The following is a 22,417-nucleotide window of genomic DNA, read 5'->3' as shown; positions in this document are numbered from 1 at the left end:
ATGATTCTAGAAAAAAATTATCCAATTCCAATCAATCGTACATCAAGCATTGGCTAACTACGAGATTAATAGTATAAGAACATATTACCAAAGAAACCTTGTCTTGTCACCAACAAAGCAAACTTGTCTGACACCCAACTTGCTCAGGAAAAAAAAAGTCGACAAAGAAATTAATCTCACTCTTGCAATCAGTGAGCGAACTCACAGGACATGCAGAATACAAAATGGTGAAGGGTGTAAGGCACATAATAGGATGCTTATTTTAACTCCATCACTACATATCTGCTGTATTTTTGAAGAAAGAACAAAGGAAACTCCCTTCAGGCAGTTGGCTAGGAAAGATGAGAAACACAAATGGAGATTCAATTCAAGGATGTTGCCACAGAGTCTTCATAATTTACTTTGAGATGCAGATATAGCACATTATAGATTCAATAAATGCTAACTTTTTCTTGCTTGATAAGAAGATTTATGTATCTCTACAGCTACCGAAACATTCATCATTGTTGAGATAAATATGGGTTCATGAAAGAAGATTACATAAAAAGGATGTCATCAGGACATGGTTCCAAGGATTCTTACCAGAAGCTTGAGGATAGAGAAAAGTATAGTCCAATAGCCCGTGCCCTGCTCTCAGATTTCTGATGGACTGTTGGAGTTCACCTCAATAACTGTAGCATCCTTGGATGGCATGTCTTGATGAACCAACAAAGTCAATATTCTGGGTACTTCGATCCAGCCCACAACAGCCTAGTGTGATCAGAACAGATAATTCACTTGCAAAATGATGGTCGTGCTAAATCTTTTGTTTAAGAACATGGCGCAGTTGAACCTTCTGGCTCTCCATTCTTGCCTCTAGAAGCTTTGCCTTCAAGCTGTGCTTCTGTGTTCCCCTTGGCCATTCAATGCATCCTTTCATTCCTCCTCGAGTTATATGAGGGTTCAATAAGTCAGGGGAGCTCCACTGCCCTACGCTGGGTGAGCTTAGACCCCCTTCACCTGACTTTCTGTCAGGAGACAGAGCAGCATTAGATTTCCTATCATCTGGCAGCCTTCCATTTGTCACCTCAAACGAAATTTTTGTATAGTTTTCGCCGCTATTTGGGCATGAAGACCTCCACAGTCTAGAAATTGAAGATGCTTTCTTCCTGGACTGTCTCGTGGTTGCAGAACAAACCTCACTGATTTCACTATTTAACTTGCCATTATCTCCATTCTCATCCCAATCTGTTCCACTAACTGAAGCATTGCTTTCTCGATATATGCCATTCACAGATGGGTCACTCCCTTCTGGTGAATTACTAGATCCTTGCTCCTCGACATGGCTCACTGTTTCCCAGTCACTATCATCTTCCATATCCCTATTGCTCTCAATTATCCCATTCGCGTATCTCTTTGTCGGTTTTTCTAGAAACACATCAGTCTCAGGGCTTTCCGTCTGGACATTGGAGGCACGGCTTGCAGGACTGTATCCATAACATTGCTCGATCTCTCTCTCGTTAGTTTCTTCTCTTGGCTGGAGTTCCTCAAAGACAGAGAAAATGTCCTCTGAAGCAGGAGGAGGCTGGTACGAGAACTCCCTAACATCTTGAACCTTAAGAGAGTTGGCTGCCTCCCTAAGCATCTCTGCTTCTTTTAACTCTGCCACATCTGGATGATTACTGCTTCGCTCTTTGAGAAAAGCCTCAAGATCTTTTTGCAGCTTGCTTAGCTGAGAATACTTCTCCTCAAGCATCAACTTGGCATCTACCAACTTCATCTGTACCCTCTCTTCACGCCAAACCTCTGCCATCTGCAACATCTTCCTCTCTTCCTCGACTTCCTCATGAATCTTCATAGATTCCCTCCTCAGAGCTTCAACCTCCGCCTTGTCTTCTCCAATCTCCTTTGCCAGCTCATCACATACCTCCTCCATAAGCTCTCGAGCCTTCCTTTCCTTTTCATAATCTTGCAAGCATCGCTTGCCGGATAACTTAGCCTCAGCAAGTTCATTGACCAGCTTGGAGTTCATGATCTCCATCAGCTGCCGGTTTTTTCTCTCTCTGTTCATGTCATCCTTCATGGCATCCATTACAGCTCTTATCTTCTCATGCTCTCGCTTTCGCCATGATGCCTTCTCCTCTGCAAGCTTCCTCAGGAAGTGGTCAAGCTTTTTCTTTGCTGACCGCCGCTCAGCCTCAAGCTCACTAATACGATTACGAGCCTGCTCAAGCTCCGCTTGAAGAGCAGAGACAACAGAAACAGTAGTCAGCTGCTGATCTTCGAGAAGCTTCGGGTGACCATAAAATCTGTAGACCTTATCCGATGCCTTTCCGCACCCAGGGTCCCATTTAGTTGCTCTCTCCATCGCACAATTGGATAATGCAGCAGAAGCCTCAAGCTGAATTTACAAAACCACACTAAGTAAAACATCATAAAGATATAAAGAAAATGACCAATTTTTCTTTGGCAATTAGCAGATAATCATATTCTTCAGAAGAGAGAGAGAGAGAGAGAGAGAGAGAGAGAGAGAGAGAGAGAGAGAGAGAGAGAGAGAGAGAGAGAGCATCAAATTGAGTACCTTCTGAACAATGTCATTCTTTGGATCATGGATAGAAATGGGACTAGATAGCTCGTTCTTTGTGTTGGTATGAAGGCTTGTTACATTGGGATCACAGACATAAGGTACATGTAGATGCGCGAAATTAGCCTGAAAAGATGAATAAGAAAAAATGATTTCATCAGCAGGAATTTCCAAACAGTAGGGGACACATCACCCATCAAAAGCATCAATATCAGGACCATTATTATTACCACCCAACCACAGCCAACATCACCATGTTCGAACCGATGGTACGGCCGTAGGGTCACAGCCAAGTATCATCTGATCTTTGACCATCGAAGGTGACCACAACGCTTATACTAGCTACATTTAGGTCAGAGATCTCTAATTAGTTGACAAGCAAGACCAACCCAAGCGAAAGTATAAGGTGCATTCATCGTCTACACTGATATATCGAAACACAATAGAAACTCAAAAATAAATGAATCCAAGACAGAGACTTTCTATACATTTTAAGACAATTACGACGTACCTTCTGAGGTTAATGGGAAAACCATCTACTTTTTGTAAGGAAAAATTAAGCATTTTCCACTCTAGAATTTCAAAACCGAGCAGGAGAAAAGGGGGGAAAGAGGGAGCTTTTAACATAAAAATGCCAACTTTTTAACAGATTCTGCCAAGATCCCTCAATCCAGAACCCTAGAAGGATCCAGGGAAAAAAAAAAAAAAAAGGCACGGATCTTGAGGTCGTACCTCAAACCCTAGCCGAGCTCGCCTGCTTTCCCTGGAGCCACTGCTAGCCTCCGGGAGCTGGAGCTGCCATAGCGCAGAGGCAAGCTTCCTCGCCGAGACGACCGGCACCGCTTCTCCGGCGGCATTCTGGTGCTTCCTTTGGGCCTTCCCGCAGCCGAACTCCGACGGATGCTCGGCAGACCGGTCCGCGTCGTCGAAATTCCAGCGGAGGAGGGGAGTCGCGGGGCCACTCCTTCTCCCGCCGGAGGCGCCGCCGTCCCTCCTGGACCGGGCTCCGGCGGCGGCGCTGGGAAAAATGGGATTCGTGGCGCGGCGGAGCTTGTGAAGCTTCCGCGGCGGAGGGAGATCGGAGTCGGGGTTTGGGGTCAAGATTTTAGAGGAAAGGATGGCGGGGCCGTAGCTCCGGGCTCCGGATCTCCTCATAGTCTCTGACGCGATTCCGACGCCATTGGAGGTAAGAAAGAGAAAAAGAGGGGGCGGAGAGAGATGGAGGAAGGAGAGAACCTGAAGGGATTTTGTCCGAAAGGGAGGAAAAGGAGGAGATACGTACGTCTGTGCGAGGGAGAGAGACAGGATGCCAGTGGCCGTATTGACTGAGATCTAACGTTGGGTCCTGTGGCCGGAGGCAAATAAAAAGGAGTACAAAATAGGGAGTTGCCAATAGAACCCTCTACTTTACCATATTGTGAGAAGCAACCCTTATAAAGCTGCAATGGGTCCAGGTTGTTTGGATCACAACCTAACCTAAATCCAGTTATGCCCGAAAACCCATGATCTAAATAGAGGGGGAGGGGGGAAATCCACAACCATATTTCTCCGCTATCAGATTTTTCTTCTGCTCTCTCTCTCTCTCTCTCTTTCTCTCTTTTATGGTTCTTTTCTTTCTCTCCTCATTTCAAATTTTCAATTGTTTGGAATGTAATCCACTTGAGCATCGGATAATGATCTGATTTGTTATATCTTGATAAATTATTCAATGTTTTGATCATGGATGTGCATGCGATGTAGCCTGCGTCGAAAGATTATTACAGTATCTGCCATTTTTTTTCTCATGGAAGAGAAATAACAATGTCAAAAAGTTTTCCAATCTAAAGACCTTTGATTGTCACCTTATACCCTTTAAGAATGCCTATTTTGTTGCATCTCTTTCATTGCTGATTTTGATTTTTATCTGTTTGTATCTGTCTATTTTGTTGCTAGCTGGATGGCTTCTTTGAAGTTCTTTATGATCATGTCCAATTTTAAGAAATAAATCAATGGGGAAACTCATGTTCTTCTTTTAAAAAATAAAAATCTATAGTTTTCTAGGCATTGATATTTCCATGTTATTTTGTTTGTTTGGATCTCAAGCAACTTATTACTCAAGATCATTATATTTTGTTTCTCCTCCTATAACAGAAATACTTCTCTCCATTATACCTTGCTGAAGTTTTTTATATTGAATTTTACTTTAGGAGTTTAGGCTAATGCTAGTGCTAATTCTGTAAGTGTTAAATTTTTATATGTATTATATTCTATAAAGCATTCAATTTTGCTATATATTTTGAATTATATTCAGCTAGCACATAGTACTATCGAATAGTTATTAACTATAGTTAAGCCCCTCTAGTTGGATGTTGCTACTAAACTTGAGAAGAAACAAAATTGAGCAGCATAACATCAAATTGAGCAGTAATTTTTCTGATTGGGACTAGATCATATATAGACCCGACCTAGCCCAAACAACTAACTAGGTCCAAAAATTTTGGCCGTGGACCCGATCTGACCCAACCTAATCTTCTATAGAATGGGGTTTAGGTCCAATTTAGGATTCAACAAAAAGCTAGGTTGGGTCGAGTCCAGGTCATTCATGCTCGGATCTGATGCGACTCATTTGCACCCCAAACATCATATCTAAAGCTTGGATAAATTTTTTATATGGAGCTAGTTTATACTTGTAATCAGACAATCTCTTGTGATGTTGATTTTTTTGGATATAAAATATGATTATAAAATAATAAAATAATTATTATTATATTTCACTCTATTTATTATTTGTTATTATGTTTAAATTTATAACTACTGTGTTTTTTGTTTTTCAGATTCTTGATTTATTTTGATGCAATTGATACAAGGACAATTTATTTTACCTACTGCATCTCAAATATTTGGTAGCAACATGAGATTGCACTTTCTCACCTTAATGCAAGCAAATTGAATTGGAATATGTATGAGGTGATGAACATCCATGTTCCATCCATTTTGACTCTTTAACATATGAACTATCTAAAATGGCCGATGTTGCCATCCACATCATCTTTGCGATACAGAAAACTAAAAATTCTTTGATTTAGATAATTAATTCTTTCTTTTGCTTGGAAACTAATTGCTTATTTATCGCAGATGTATCGACTAACAAGGATAGCAACATCAAAAGAATAATTACAAAGAATTTCTTGATGGGTAGTTCTGATATTGATCAAGGATCCAACAAAATAAAAAGGTGCTACTAAACATAAATTCATACGCATTTCATTAAAATGCTCGGAATTCAGTCTTATTTGCAAAGAATTGTGTCGAAAACTATCTTGTTTGTTTTGGAGGGTGTTCTTCGGAAAACCTGAAAACGTAAGGCCTATAATGCAACAATCTCAAATAATAGGGTTATACTTTCTCTCCTCTGTAATAACTTCTATTGCGGTGAATAATTTAATATACGTCTAAATGCCAAACTTTGTCAAAGGAACATGTGACCCTTGATTAGAGAGGTATTATTGGGACAGATGGCACCAAGAAATGTGGGTCCCTTACCATTCACGGTTCGCCCGGTGCCCGTTTTGGGTCTCGCATGCAGGGAGCTATCACTGTTCAATTTGGCTGTACGTGAATCTTGACGTATGGTGATGGGAAGAAGAGCAGTTGATGACTCGGTCTACTACAGTGGATCTTCCAATAATAAATACCCACATAATGCTTAAAATGTCTCTGTTGAAGCAAGGAATGTGTATCTTTGGAGATATAATTGGCTACACCGGCTTGCAGCACATGGCCATGCATGCAGCCAATAATAGCTGCTGATTTCAATAGATACCATTTATTAATGTCGGTGATTGGCTGAATTTATGGTCATACTAGTGCATGCGATGTAACTAATAATTTCTCATATTCATAGGGCTCATGAGGATATACGGACAAAAAATTATATCCTACGCTGCATACACTATATGACCGTGCATGCAACCAATCACAACCGTTTGTTCATATAGTAGTGCACTGATCATAAAGTGATCACTTCGGTACATCTCTGCACAATAAGCAGCTATGATTATCAGAGTCGACCTATCTGTTGTAAGTTTGCAGGTTGGGTTAGGTTGGATTATTATAAATTCTAAGTTGGTTCCAAGTCTAAAGACTAGATTTAGCTTCTTTTTTTTTCAACTAGCATTTGCAAGGTTAAATTGGATACATTCGAGTCTGATTTGACCTAGTTTATTTTTTTAATATCTAGACCCAACTTTATGAGTTTGGTTGTTAATTAACTTGGAAGATGTCGGGTCTAAAGTTGAAGAAAGGAACGCATCAAATCAACTTGACCCACTTTCACTCCTAATGAATGAAACCGTTGAAAGGCGTCGAGTTTTGCAATGTCCTTATAGCTATCCTTTACCAAAATTACGTCAAGAGTTCTAGTCGTATTAAAAATTTGAAGTGCTTTACAAAGTTTTAAATGTCGTATGCTCGGTGTTGCTGAAGTTATTTATAGCAAAGTGTCCAGAGGCTTTTTTTTTTTTTTTCCCCCCTTCCACACCAAAGCTATTTTTAGATATTTATAAATATAGATCTAGCTCAATCTATAATCTTATGATTTTATTAGTTGTACTGGCCTAACCTATTAATTCTATAAAGTCTTCAGCCCAATCATTCAAACAAATTTTAAATTGTATCTAATACCAATGCTGAAGAATTGTAACGTCTCATGTCCGAGGAAGGCAAGCTAGCATCTTGTTATGTCTAACATTTTTTGTTCCAGTTTCTACTGAAATCACATTTAAAAGCTTGGAAGACGGTTCAGGGGTGAGTGCCACAATACTTTCCATTCAATCATTTTGAAAGGGCACTTAGATTAAATTAACCCCACACAAAGAATTGATGTTTTCTCATTTTTTACTCACAATAAATATTAAAAAACCGACTAATTCTACATTTTAAGGGACAAAGTTATGGCCAACTATGCAAGGTAAATATACAAATAGGATGATAAATATTTTATTGCAGTGGCTACACTAAGCTATGACATAACAATGCATCTAATATTTGGAAATGTGTATGACACTAATTAAATTCCTACGCTAGAAGGTGTTAGCCTAGATGCACAAATATAATTGATAAATTAAATATTTCTAATATTCAAATAAGAAGAATAAACTAGCAAATAATTAACTTGATAATATAATAATAAAATAAAGAAAGAGAGAGAAGATGGTCTATGGATTGAAGAATGCTGATGCGTTGTTTCAGGAAAGTTTATGCCCCACACACGGGTTTGCTGGCACATATCTCCTAGAGATACGACGACCCAATACATAACCACGTCTTCCCCATCAGTGCGTCTCCAGGGAAGAAAGAAGAGTACGTTCACGCTTGCAGATAGCTCAAAAGAAACTTAGAAAAATTATGAGGAGAAGAAAAATTTTCTTTATTTCTTTTCTCCCCAATGATCCCTATAGTCCTTTTTATCTAAATTCTTGGAATAGGGAGAAGAAAAATTTTTGACTGTTCTTTGAAATGATTCCTAAAGCCCTTTATATAGGCTCAAGCACGTTAAAAGAAGCAGATTCCCCTCCCATGGATTGATGACGTGTTCTCTTGTGCTCCTTTGATCCTTTGGCTTATTGCATCGTGGCCATCCATGTTTCCTTCCTTCTTCGAGGGGCCTTTCCATGCTTGCTCTTGCGCTGGATGTATGACACTTGTCATGGCCTACTTTTTTTGAGAATTTTTCCATGTTTGCTTCCTTGCTTGTGCGCGAATGCTTGCCACTTGGCCGTTGACCAATTTGGTTTTCAAAATTTTAAAATATTTGATTTAATTCAACAATCCCTGATGCCGCACAAATGCGAAAAAAGAGGAGGAGAAGGAAGAACAAGAGAGGAAGAAGGAAGAAGAGGTTCTAGAGACACAGGAAGAAGAGAAGGGGAGAGGAGGAGGAGGAAGAATAAGATCTGGGGGAAAAGAAATTCTTAATCATTCATTAACCCTAATCAACATAAAAGTTCCCTATAAATAGGGCCCAATAAGAACACTTAAAATAAAACCCCTTACACAAAATAAAACCCACAAATAAGCCCTAAAATGCAAATGAGTCCAGAAATAAAATAAACCACAAATAAACCCCTAAATGCAAATAAACCCAGAAATAAAATAAACAAATATGCAAATAAGATGGGGACCTAGCTGATGTCCCCATCAACTCCTTCCGGGTGAGAAAAACTCGACCCCGTCGAGTGTATATCGGGTCGGCTGTCGTACTGCTCCAGAAGATCCGGGTCAAGGTGCTGCAACTCAGCTCGCGAAATCCACGACACATCTGATTCGGATCGACCTTTCCACCGAACAAGGTAACGTTGGTAGCTTCCTCTCCTGGTAGATATAACCTGCTCATCTAATATATGTTCTATGTGTTCTCTGCGTGCATGAAACTGTGGAGGTGGAGGCTCACTAGCAGGTGCTAGATCAGGGTGATCAACAACAGTGGGTGTAGCAACAAAAGGGTCAGAAGGAATGAATGTGGATATTTTGTATGGGACTAACTCTTCAATATTAAATGTCGCACTAATCCCATAGGCTTCAGGAAAATTTACAACATAAGCATTCGAACTGATTTTCTTTAGGATTTTGAACGGTCCTGCACTACGGAATTGCAACTTTTTGAATGTTTCCGAAGAAATCCGTTCAGGTCTAATTCTCACCATGACAGAATCTCCTACATTCAACTCTTTATAACGTCTGTGCAAATCAGCAAGGAATTTATATTTTAAGTTATTAGAGTGAATACGTTTGCTGATTTCCTGATGCAATGAATGCAGGTGTGATGCAAATGATTGTGCAGACTCAGAGACTTTATGTTGATGAGACATGAGAATCAAGTCTATGGGTTGCCTAGGTTTATATCCATTCACCACTTCGAAAGAACTCATGCCTAAGGACCTATTGACCGAACTATTATATGCAAACTCGGCGGTCGGTAACACTAAATCCAAAGTCCTAACATAGGCCGATGAAAATTTTAATTTAGTGCCAATCATGTGCCTAAGAATTTTCCTAAAGGAGCTCACGAATCTAACATCTCTTTCATATATAATAGATTTTGGAAGGTCAGGAGGTCTAACGACTTCATTGAAATAAAGTTTGGCAAATCTAGAAGCGTTAGAAGTCTTAGGACATAGGAGAAAGGGAGCCATATTTGAAAAATGGTCCACAACCATAAATATGGAATCATGCTTGATATAGGTACTAGGAAGTTCTAACACGAAGTCCATACTGACATCTTGCCATGGGATCGTGACACTAGACATAAAATCTAAGAGGTCGTCCAGCCTAAGAATGGAAAAATGATACTTAACGATTTTATCAATGGCACGGCTATCAATGCATATCCTCCAAGAGTCATCTTTCTTGGGAGTGAGGAGTGCAGGTACAACACAGGGGCTCAAACTCTCACGAATATACCCTCGGGTGTGGAGTTCGTCAACTTGACATTGCAGTTCAGTGTGCTCGTTTGGGTTGAGCCTATGATGGGGAAGATTTGGCAAGGGTGCTCCGGGAACGAGGTCAGTCGCGTGCTGGATATCACGCATCGGAAGAAGTGTATCTGGAAGATCCTTAGGGAAAACAGAGTGGAACTCCTCCAACAGGGGAACTGTTGCTGTTGAGTGCTCAAGGTTCGACTCCATACTAATGGCTCTAGCCACAAGGGCAAACACAGATGATTGGCTTTCGATATCTTTCATTACCTCTTTCGAAGTAATGATGTGAAATGGTTCATCTTTTCGTAGAGTGGCACTCTTCTTTTCAGGGGTGGACTCTCGAGGAGGCAATGAGTTCAGTATAATTTTCCGACCCTGGAACATAAAGCTACACGAATTCGAACGCCCATGAAGTGTGACGTCCATATCGTATAGCCAAGGCCTCCCTAGGATGACTTGACCTACATCCATCGGAATGCAGTCGCACCAGATTTCGTCTTTATAGGATAGGAATTGAATCGGGACGAGGCATCTTTCCGACACTGAAAGAGATGTCTTATCTACCCAAGCTACTTTATATGGATTGGGATGAGGGGTAGATTTCAGGCCGAGGCGGGAGACAACTCCGGAAGCAATGGTATTAATACAACTTCCGCTATCAAATAGGATTTTGCATGTTTTATCATTGATCTTAATGAGTGTGTAAAATAGGGAGGTCCTACGCCAATCTTGTTCGGTCTTAGTCTGAGTTAGAGTGCACCTAACCACATGAAGCCTAGGGTTTTGGTTATTTGGATCAGTGGGCTCCTTTTGGGGTTCAGCCTGGAGAAACTCTAATCCGGTCTGTTCGTCTCCAAAGTCTTCTACAAAATCCTCAATGTTTGGCTCATAGACTTCTTCAACACATTCATTCGCTTGAGTCCCAACTTCTAGTTCAGTCATGAGATAGGTCTTGGCATTACACTGGGATGCTATATGGCCAAATTTTTGGCACCTAAAACATTGGGTTTGGCTTCTAGAAGGAGGATTGGGACCTAGTATGCCCTTTTCTTTATCATTTGAATGGTTCTGGACAGGTATCGGGGATGTCCTAATCGGTGCTTGGCTAGGGCCGGGCTGGTTAAAAGGATTGGGAAACTGCCTGGGTTGTGCGGGGTAGTTTTGATTAGGTCGAGTTCCTGGAGGTATGAACCGAGAGTCGGTACACCTCACTACAGGGGCTTGTAAGAAACTATCTACATCTTGAGCCAACTGGTATGCTTGGCCAAGAGTAGTAATCTCTCGGAGGATTAGTTCTTTCTGGATCTCCTCGTGGAGTCCTGCCCGAAACCTAGAGAGAGTAACAGTCTCCTCTTCGATTACACCGCACCTCATATGAAACTCCTCAAATCGTGCAATGTAATCAGCAACGGTTGATGTCCCTTGAGTTAGTTTCTGCCACCTATCCATAAGGTGTTGTCGGTAAGAGAATGGCAGATACTTCTCATTCAGCTTTTCCTTCATATCCTCCCAGGTAGTGATACGAGGAAGCCTTTGGGTCTCACGCATATGTTCAACATTATGCCAGTACCAGTGAGCTTGCCCAATAAGCTTCATTTTAGCGAATCGTACTTTTCTATCGTCAGTCATTTCGTACCACTCAAAATAGTTATCCATGGCTGCTCTCCAATCAAGGTACACACTCGGCTCTAATTGACCAGCAAATGTGGGGACATCTACTCGTACGGTACGAAGTAGTCGCTCATCAAGATCGCGCTGGTGATCAGGAGGAGGTTGGTTCCTAGGGGGATGGGGAAAAGCTATAGGTGGTGTGGTCAAACCAAGCTCGGGATAAGCTGCAATTGGGGTTGACGGTTCAGGAGTCCTAGGGTGTTGCACTAGAACACGGATCTCTCGTTTGAATTCGTCACGATCAGCTCGTAATGCAGCTAATTGTCCCAAAATATCTTGTAGAACGCTGAGGTCCATGGTGGGTAAGGGGTCTGAGAGTCAGTGAGGAGGTACTCTCTACCACTACGGGTTGGCATGCAGGGACTACTCTAGTTGGTGATATGATATGCAATGCTACTAATGAACCCTAACTTACCAAATGCAATGCAAGACAACCTACTACTGCAATCTACTATAAATTCGGAAATCAACAAATTTTTACAAAGATAACTTAAAATTAAATATTACTAATTTGTACTTTGGTTATTTCAGAGTTAAAGTAGAAAATTAATCACTATGAGAAATTAGGTTGCAAGCACGTATTACAGTCGTTCTAATCCTAAAGTAATCTGATCGACGGATATTGAGAATTATCCTGTTGCCAAAGTGTGCTAATTTAATATTTAGATTTAAATGGTGGGTATGATGGGTGTGGTAGTAAATGTTCTAGGTTTTGCAGTTTGACAGGAAAGTAAGTTTTCAAAATAGGACCGTCATGCAAGAGAACTAGAACATAATTAGATAAACAAGCCCAAAAGAAAGAACAACCTGTTACCTGTGGTGGATACAGTCAACCGGAAGTTGTAAAGTCTCGAGCACGAAGTTGGCGCCGAGTGAAACTAGCTGGAGCTGTGGTCCTGGATCTGCAGCACAAGGGGCTCCTGGAGTGGGCTGAAAAATGGCTAGATCGGGCCTGAAACAGGGTCTGCGGCTGATTGGGCTTGGACCGCGCTACAGTATGGCGCACGGGCTGGGCTGGCGGCCTGCTGAGGACAACTGGGCCAGGCCGGTCGGGCTCGGATGTGGCCTGATGCACCTCTCGGCTGGCAGCCTGGCACACAGGGGTGTCCCTGTTCGCGGATGAGAGCTGGATGGGAGCGGCTCGGACGAAGGCTCGGCGATGGGCGTTGCAAGTCCGGAGTAGGCAGCGGCCGACGGCGAACGGAGGCAGTGGTGGAGCACGCGGGCGCGGGGAAGGATGCAGCGGTGGTGGCAATCGGGCGGTTGCGGGAGTGGCGGGGACAGCGATGGCGAGGCGGCGGCAGGAGACGGCACGGGCGGAGGCGGATCTCGTCGGCGGAAGGAGGCGTCACAGGCGGAGGCGGCAAAGGCGGAGCGGCACGGGCGGAGGCGGCAAAGGCGGAGCGGCACGGGCGGAGGCGGCGAAGGGTACGCAGGTGGTGCGACTCGGCGGGGAGGGCGTCGTCGGGGCTCGGTGACGGTCGGCTTCGATCGTCGGCGGTCGACCGCGGAAAAGAGGCGCCTGAAGGAGGCGTCGCACGGCGGCGGGCGTGGTGGCGCAGCTCGGCGGAGACGCGGTGAGGGGCAGCCGATCGGGGAAGATGAACAGGTAGGTTTTTTTTTTTTTTTTTTTTTTTTTTTACGCACGTGCAGTCACGTGCAAAGGTTTTTTTTGTTTTTTTTTCTTTTTTAGGCGGCACGTGCGGTCACGTGCGTCTTTTTTTTTTTTTCCTCCGGAACGGATCCGGGCTAGTGGGGCGGGCTAACGGGTCTGAGACTTACCCGTTGCCCCAACCTTCTTCAACCTCCCGACGGATTCGGGAGGGCGTCGATCTTCACGGCGGCGGCTGCGGGCCGAGGCAGGGATCACAACGGCGGCTCCGCGACCTGCGGCGGCGGCGAGATCACGGCCACGGCTTCGTGGCCAGCGGCGAAGGTCGGCGGAGGTCCCCTCTATGGACCCGACGCCGACGGTTGGTGGCAGACGCGAAGCACTCGGGGCAGCGGCGCTCTCGTGGGGACGCGACGATCTCCGGTGGCGAGTCGGTGGCGCTGCGAGGTGGGGCGGCAGTTGGCGCAGACACGGCGATGGGCAGAAGGGGAAATCTATGGCGGGGCCCTTCCTTTGTTCTTTGTGACAACCGAGAGGGAGGATGGGTCGGATGCGGGTGGCTGTCGATCTGGGCCTTCACAGACTCGGCAGTGACCCTCTTTTTTTTTTTTGGCTCTCAGTTTGGAAGAAGTAGCCGGGAGATGGAAGTGCCCAACACAGTCTTCTCTATTTCACAGGAAGGCTCGGATGATCTGGATCGGGCTTTGGCAGCAGAGGCAAAGCCTCTTGCTCTGATACCAAGTTGATGCCGCACAAATGCGGAAAAAGAGGAGGAGAAGGAAGAACAAGAGAGGAAGAAGGAAGAAGAGGTTCTAGAGACACAGGAAGAAGAGAAGGGGAGAGGAGGAGGAGGAAGAATAAGATCTGGGGGAAAAGAAATTCTTAATCATTCATTAACCCTAATCAACATAAAAGTTCCCTATAAATAGGGCCCAATAAGAACACTTAAAATAAAACCCCTTACACAAAATAAAACCCACAAATAAGCCCTAAAATGCAAATGAGTCCAGAAATAAAATAAACCACAAATAAACCCCTAAATGCAAATAAACCCAGAAATAAAATAAATAAATATGCAAATAAGATGGGGACCTAGCTGATGTCCCCATCAATCCCCCACATAAATTAAATATTTAAAAAATTTAAAATCAAAATAAAATGCTGAGTATCTTATATTATGTAATAGGTGTAGATATCTTTCGGTTTGAACCTTCATTTAGTGACAATTGATTACCTCTGTGAAGTCAAGGTGGACTATGCCTTGAACCTTGGTCCATGGCTCAGATTTCATCAACAGCACATATAATATAGCGTGAACATGCTCGAAGCGGGTTTGCGCTTTACGGCCATGCGCAGGTATCTCTTCATGTGTGTTATTAGGGAACAGCCCACTTTCTACGGTCGCGGCCTCACGACTACACGCATATAGGTGAATCCTAAAAGGGGTACGAGCAAGTAGGTACCCTGCCTCATGGGTCTCGGATTCATTAAGAGTAAAAACTCAACCCAACCCTTGCTTTTTATGAGCATTGTTGCCATAGGGATGGGAAAAACAAATAGTGCTCCTCATTAGTCACCTATCTAGCTTGTTTCTACCCATTGAACCTTTTCAGGTTGGATTACCACCATGGTGACTTTACTTATAGACTTAGCTCCATCCCCCTCGACAACTCTACTACCACTGTTCTAGACAATCCTTTGGTAAGCTGATCGGCTAGGTTCCTTTCGGATCTTACAAAATTTAGTGCAATCTAGTTATTCTTTAATTTGTATCTCAATGATTTATGGCGCACTTTCAAGTGCCTATTCATTTTCACATTTGCATTTTCTTGATTGCATTTATCTGTAGCAGATCTGCATTCACAATGAATAGATATAGAAGGTAATGGTGAAGTCACAAGAGGTAAATCTATCAGTAGATCTCTAAGCCACTCGACCTCAATGCTAGTGGTATCTAGGGCAATCATTTCAGATTCTATAGTACTTCTAGCCACTACATTTTGTTTGGTAGACTTTCATGATACAGCTGCACCTCCTAAAAGGAAGACAAAACCAGTTGTGGATTTGGTGTTAACTGTATCACTGATCCAATTGGCATCACTATAGCCTTCCAGAACAGCAGGATAACCACAATAGTGTAATCCCAGAGATATGGTACCCTTAAGGTACCTGAGAATTCTTTTTAGAGCAGTCCAATGATCATTATTAGGATTATGAGTATATCTACTCAGTCGGTGATAGAGTATGCAATATCTGGTCTGGTATGATTTGCAAGAAATCCTAAAGAACCAATGATTTGGGCATATAAACTTTGATTGACTGGATTACCTAAGTTCTTCTTTAGATGAAAAGATGGATTATAGGGAGTAGATACAGGATGACAATCAGAGTAGTAAAACTTTTTAAGAATCTTCTCCACATAGTGGCTTTGGGACAAAGTTATTCCATCTTCATTCCTCATGATTTTAGTATTAAGGATTAGGTCTGCTTCTCCTAAATCTTTTATGTCAAATTTTAGAGATAAAAATTGTTTTACTTCATTAATAATTTCTAAGTATGTTCCAAAAATTAGGATATCATCTACATATAGACATAAGATTATAATTTTGTTATTCTTCTTTTTATAATATACACATTCATCTGTGTTATTAATTTTAAATCCATTAGTTAGGATTATTTTATCAAATTTAAAGTGCCATTGTTTGGGGGCTTGTTTTATACCATAAAGAGATCTAATCAACCTACATACCTTTTTTTCTTGACCTGGAACAATGAAACCCTTGGGTTGATCCATATAGATCTCTTCATCTAGCTCCCCATTCAAGAAAGCTGTTTTAACATCTATTTGATGTATAACCAGCTTATGAAGGGAAGCCAAGGCAACAAGGATCCTAATGGTAGTGATTCTAGCTACAGAGGCATAAACATCAAAGAAGTCAATTTCAAATTTTTGAGTAAAACTTTTGGTTACAAACCTAGCCTTATATTTGTCTACAGTTCCATCTGGCCTAAGTTTCTTCTTAAAGATCCATTTACACCCTATAAGTTTACTTCCTGGGGGTAGGTCTGCCAATTTCCAAGTATGGTTTTGAATTATAGATTGCATTTCATTATCTATTGCTTCTTTCCAGAAAGGGGCATCTAGAGATTTCAAGGCATCCTCTAAAGAAGTAGGAGAGTCTTCTATTAGGAATGTGTAGTAGTCTTCTCCATAGTTTTTTCAACTCTAGTTTTTTTACTTCTAGTTCAGTTTCTTCTTCTTCTTCTTCTTCTTTGAATCTGGTTCTGCTAGAACTAGCCCTAAATTATTATTGGTATTTATTTGATCATTTATCCTTATTTTAAAGGAAAATATACTTTCAAAGTATATTGCATCTCTTGTTTCCATTATGGTGTTGTTATTAATTTCATTTATTTGAGAGTTAAACACTAAAAATCTATTAGCGTTACTCTCAATTGCATATCCTATAAATATTGCATCTATTGTTTTGGATCCAATTTTCTTTCTTTTATTTTTTGGAATTTTTTACTTTAACTAAGTACCCTCACACTTTTAAGTATTTTAAGTTAGGTTTTTTGTGTTTCCAGATTTCATATGGAGTTTTATCATTATGTTTGAATGAAATTTTATTCAAGATATAAGATACAGTTACTAGTGCGTCCCCCCAAAGATTCTTTTGTGCACCTGAACTAATTAACATAGAGTTAAGCATATCCATTAAGGTTTTATTCTTTCTCTCAGTTACTCCATTAGATTGGGGTGAATAAGGAGCTGTCACTTCATGAATTATCCCATGTTCTTCATAGAATTGGGTCAGCTCAAATGAGGTATATTCACCTCCTCTATCGGACCTTAAGATTTTAATTTTTTTATCTAGTTAGTTTTCAGCCTCTACTTTATAGACTTTGAATTTATTTAAAACCTCATTTTTAGCTTTGATAAGATAGAGGTAATAGTATCTAGAAAGGTCATCTATAAAAGTTACAAAATATTTGTTTTCACCCCTTGAGGTTCTTCCTGAGTCGCATACATCACTATGTATGAGTTCAAGGAGATCAGAATCTCTACTTACAGAGTGAAAGGGTCTTTTAGGTAATTTGGCCTCTACACATATCTCACATTTGTCATTATTCTTAAGTTCTGATTTTGGAATTAAATTCAAGTGCATTAATCTTTTAATTGAACTATAGTTTACATGTCCCAGCCTACCATGCCAGACAATAGGAGAGTCAATATGAAGAACAATAAAATTTTCATTTACAGATGGAATAATTACATTGAGTTTAAACAACCCATCACAAAGAAAACCTTTTCCGATGAAAGAGACACCATGGGTTACTACAACTTTATTTGATTCAAAAATAATTCGGTATCCTTGCTGGACAAGCAAGGATCCACTAACTAGATTTCTACGGATGTCTGGAACATGGTGCACGCCTTGCAGAGTGAGGATCTTCTCAGAGATAAGTGTCAGATCCACTCGTCCCACTCCAAGCACGCGTGCCACAGCATTATTACCCATGGTCATAGTTTCTCTACATGAGATCTGATAAGATGAAAACTAGGAGCGATCAGAACAAATATGTATACTAGCTCCAGTATCAATCCACAGACCTGATAGCAGTCTCAGAGGAGTCGGCCCCACAGGTCACCATGTTGACCTGGGCGCCAGAAGTAGCATGACCCTTACTTTTAGGTTGACAAGGAGTAGTGATCTTGTAGAAGTATTGGTTGGCTATATGGTTGAATGATTTCTTCTTGAAGGACTTGTTGTGGTTGGGACGGAAAGAACGATTTTGATTTTTGAATTTGGGCTTGGATTCAATATTGTTGACTTTGGGCAAAGGATTGGAGGAGTAGGATTTTTCTGTAAGGTGATGTTGTTCTTCAATTCTAATAGAATTTAGGACTTAAGTTAGAGACAGATCACCTTGGGTGTGGCTCAAAGTTTTGGCAAAGTCTGACCAAGTAAGGAAAAGTTTGTCTATAATACAGGCAACTTGGAAAGACTCATCTAGGTGGGTTCCATTTGTCTGGAGTTGAAGAATCAAGGTTTCATATTCATGGATTTGATCATTCATAGGTTTGGAATCAACATATTTAAACTTGTTAAAGTTAGAGGCTTTGAATCTCTTTACCCCGGCATCATCAAGTTCATATTTATTTTCTAGGGTATCCTAAAGATCCTTGGCACTCTTAGCTAAATACCATAAAGGCTATTAGAAAGGGCTCCTAGGATTCTATGAAGATAGTGGTAGTTAGTTTCTTCTGGAGTCCTAATGGAGGAGGCAGCATCAGTTTGAGAAGAGGAAGGAGCAAGGTTTGGGTTGTTACGAGTAGCAGGTCGTAAAGTAGATAGGTTAGACCCACCAATGGCGGAGATCAAGACTAAGATGGTGAGCCAGAACTGCATTTAATTCTGCCACCTTCTAAAGTTTTGACCATCAAACATTTTAGATTTAGTACTAAGGTTTTCATATGTGTGGGAAGCCATTGATTAGGAGAGAATGTTTATGTAAAATTATTGCACTGATATCTAATTTGAACTTTAGATGTCTAGTTGAAAAATTCAAAGAATAACAGCCAGATCAGCTCCAGATCGGTGGTGGAGCACTTGGCTCACTTAAGTACTAGCCTTTCTTAGGCACGTATGCCTTTTTGACAAGTTTTTTTTAGACACCGTTATTCAATATATAATTGCACTAGATATCGTTCAATTTCATCCTAAGTGCAATATTAAGCTAGCTCCTATGAATTAACCAATTTTCGAATTTCTATTTGAATGGAATCTGGAAATTACTCCATGAGGAGTCGAAATAGATGTATTAATAAACCTCTTGGAGGTTAGGCAATCTAATATTTTACTTGGAAAATTAAGTACTAAAGTAAAGCTAGCATAAATGAGTAACAACTAAAATATAACAATTTACAATTATGCAGCAAAATATATAATAAATGTTGCAATTTAAAGTCTAGTGTTAACAGTACATAAACTTTTCTGGATTGTTAGACTAGATGCACAAATATAATTGATAAATTAAATATTTTTAATATTCAAAAACAGTAAATAAGAAGAATAAACTAGCAAATAATTAACTTGACAATATAATAATAAAATGAAGAAAGAGAGAGAAGATGGTTTGTGGATCGAAGCACGCTGATGCGTTGTTCCAGAAAAGTTTATGCCCCCCACGCACAGGTCTGTTGGCACAGATCTTCTAGAGATACGATGACCCAATACAGAACTACGTCTTTCCCGTCAGTGCGCCTCCAGGGAAGAAAGAAAAGCACGTTCACGCTTGCAGATAGCTCAAAAGAAAATTAGAAAAATTATGAAGAGAAGAAAAATTCTCTTTATTTCTTTTCTCCCCAATAATCCCTAGAGCCCTTTTTATCTAGACTCTTGAAATAGGAAGAAGAGAAATTTTTGATTGTTCTTTGAAATGATCCCTAGAGCCCTTTATATGGGCTCAAGCACGTCAAAAGAAGCAGATTCCTCTCCCGTGGATTGATGATGTGTCTTCTTGTGCTTCTTTGATCCTACGGCTTATTGCATCTGGGTCGTCCATATTTCCTTCCTTCTTCGAGGGGTCTTTCTATGCTTGCTCTTGCGCTAGATGCATGACACTTATCATGGCCTACTTTCTTTAGGAATTTTTTTATGTTAGTTTCCTTGTTTGTGCGCGGATGCTTGCCACTTGGCCGTTGACCAATTTGGTTTTCAAAATTTTAAAATATTTGATTTAATTCAACAGAAGGTGCATGATATTCAGGTTGCTTTCAAATCATAGGCTACATTCATTTTTGCCCCTTCAATAGAATCATAGCTTGCTTCCAAAATCATTGGCTACATTCATCTTTGCCCCTTCAATAGAACCATAGCTTTCGTTATATGGTACTAAAAATGTTAACAACAGTGCAAATGCCACAAGATAAATGGAGCTCCTTCGGCGGCAAAAGGGGGACGATGTAATAAATTTCTTCTATGATTGACTACTATAAGATATATCACCTCTATACCGTATGCCTAATCCTAGGAAATGAGTCCTTGAGTGGTATACAATACATTATTCTCTCTTTCTCTTTTAAAAACTTATTTGGTTCGTGGAAAAAAAATTCTCACTAAAATATTTTTTCTAAATATTCATGTGAGGATTCGTGCGGGCGTGTATTTAGTCCCACATCGGTTATTCATAAAGAAGATCTTAGATACTTATACAGGACTAACAAACTCAAATAATATCTTCCGGCTAGCCATTTTGGGTGAGGTCTTAGGTTGTGACAAATGGTATCAAAGCGAACTTAGTCCACAGCCTATGTGGACTAAAAGATACTGTAGCACGAGCTTGGGTATATCACTGGCCCGGCTCAGGCCCGGCCCCAGCCCGAGCCTAGATAAAGCCCAATTTAGAGCCCAAACCCAGCCCGGTTTAGAATAAGCTAATCGAGCGATGGTGGGCGCTAATCGTTAATCACGGGGTGATGTTTGGGTTCGCTTCTCTTATTTGGTCTATTCCCCCAATTTTCGATCGCTTTCTAGTGCTAGGGTGCTCCAAATCTCTTCCTCCACAGTTCTCCACCTCTCCTAATCGCTAAAAGCTTTCTAGGCATACTCTGGGCATCGACATCACGTAGTTGACGCTACTCCATAGGTAGGCAGTGAAGGCCTAGATTCAGGCGATGTCGGCGGTGGCGACGTAGTAGATCTACTTGACTATGGCCTCCGGTGAAGCAAGGATGGGATCAGGGGCGGCAACGAGGAGGCCAGTGCGTAGCGGTGGTCTAGAGAGGGGTCGTGGGAACATGGGCGACGAGGGATGAGGAGAGAACACTAGAAGGAGGGGGCAAGGGAGATGGGCTTGGAAGCGGCGGTCTCAACCCAGGCCACTAGAAACATGTTGATCGAATAGGCATCGGTGATGCGGTAGTCAAACGTGCAGGCCAGCACTAAGCTGAGTCCCATCGGTCTGGCCCAATTGGGCTCATGCCTAGGTTTTTAAAAAAATTTCAAGCCTAAGCCTGGCCTGAAGCCCGAAAAAAAAACTCCGAGCCAAGCTTAGTTAGAGGTGTGGCCTGGCCCAACCCATATCCAAACTTAATGGAAATTAGACTTCTCATATCCTATATGGATTCTTCTTTTCCATAAAATATAAGAATTTTATTACGATGTGAAAGCTACTTTCCCATTTCTTTTGTTTGAAAACTCTAATCAAATTTAAGACATTTCTCTATTTTTTTGTTGACCATACTTTCTCTTCTTCACTTTCTGCGAGCCAAACAAGTTCAAAAAAAAGGAAAAAAATAACTCATCTCATGTAACAAATATCAAAAAATACCGACTAAGCAATCACCCTATTCTCAAGCAACTTTTTATAATCTCACAAACAATCCACACCTTGTGACAATGATCCTATGTAGATACTTTGTAGAGGCACCTTTTTTTTATGTAAAAATACCCCTTAAGATAGGTGAAGAAGATGCTTAACGAAAGAGCGAACACCCAGGGACATTGAGATGCTCGTAACACAAGCCAAGGTCGGCCACCATAGACAAAATTGGGTGGGGCTTGAAGAGCCATGCCACACTGTGACGGGGAACAGAACATGGGCATGAGCACCCATCAACACCCAGCATTTCTGGCCCGTGTTCTGGCTTTTTCTCTCTTGTTCTCTTGTCCCTGGTTTTGACAATTATTGGCCTCATATTACTATGTTTTCTTCCACGCCGAAGAAAATAATACTAGATGGAAGAGGTTAAATTGCTTTGAGAGCTATGCAAGATACGATTCAACGGTTGATAAGATTATTTATTCTTTTGTGTGAAAGATACAACCTGAGCCTGGCTTAAATAGTCCGAAATAAGTGGCCCGTTGATAGGTTTAGAGGGAAGAGAGAGAGAAGAAAAAAAAGATAAGAGAGAGAGAGAGGAGTTCGACAAATTGGAAGTTGAGCAAAGTTTAATAATACAAATTTTTGTCCTCTTTGGAACCCTTGCTCTAATTGAAGGGTGAGTAGCTCCAAGAAGCAATACTTAAACTTGTCATCTAACCCTTGGGAAACCCATTTGCATCAAGAAGTGTTTTGGTGAAATTTTCCCTACAATTGACATTACGG

General features: G+C 41.2%; 1 protein-coding gene across 2 annotated transcripts; it reads right to left on the bottom strand.

Annotated features, from left to right (window-relative positions):
- Window positions 1-360: 360 nt before the first annotated feature.
- LOC103723487 (uncharacterized protein At5g41620-like) lies at window positions 361-3,907 on the bottom strand. 2 transcript variants are annotated; one of them, XM_026800115.2, is made up of 4 exons: window positions 3,296-3,431; window positions 2,782-2,905; window positions 2,561-2,689; window positions 361-2,380 (listed from the first exon to the last, which is right to left on the bottom strand). In XM_026800115.2, the coding sequence occupies exons 2-4, from the start codon at window positions 2,782-2,784 to the stop codon at window positions 797-799; spliced, it is 1,716 nt and encodes a 571-aa protein (XP_026655916.2). In that variant the 5' UTR covers window positions 2,785-2,905; window positions 3,296-3,431; the 3' UTR covers window positions 361-796. The 2 variants fall into 2 exon arrangements, with proteins under 2 accessions (XP_026655916.2, XP_008812626.2); XM_008814404.3 differs by lacking the exon at window positions 2,782-2,905 and having other exon boundaries at window positions 3,296-3,907.
- Window positions 3,908-22,417: the final 18,510 nt, after the last annotated feature.

This window comes from Phoenix dactylifera, chromosome 4 (assembly GCF_009389715.1).
Source record: "Phoenix dactylifera cultivar Barhee BC4 chromosome 4, palm_55x_up_171113_PBpolish2nd_filt_p, whole genome shotgun sequence".
Lineage (NCBI taxonomy): Eukaryota > Viridiplantae > Streptophyta > Magnoliopsida > Arecales > Arecaceae > Phoenix > Phoenix dactylifera.
Note: the sequence above shows the minus strand (reverse complement) of the source record. Positions and strands in the feature narration are given on the sequence as shown.

Coding starts and splice junctions, on each gene's coding strand:
- LOC103723487 (XM_008814404.3), bottom strand. CDS start 3,718: ATGAGGAGATCCGGAGCCCGGAGCTACGGCCCCGCCATCCTTTCCTCT. Junction 2,690..3,295: donor GAGCTCGGCTAGGGTTTGAG/GTACGACCTCAA, acceptor TCATCTTTTCAG/GCTAATTTCGCGCATCTACA. Junction 2,381..2,560: donor AGAATGACATTGTTCAGAAG/GTACTCAATTTG, acceptor TTGTAAATTCAG/CTTGAGGCTTCTGCTGCATT.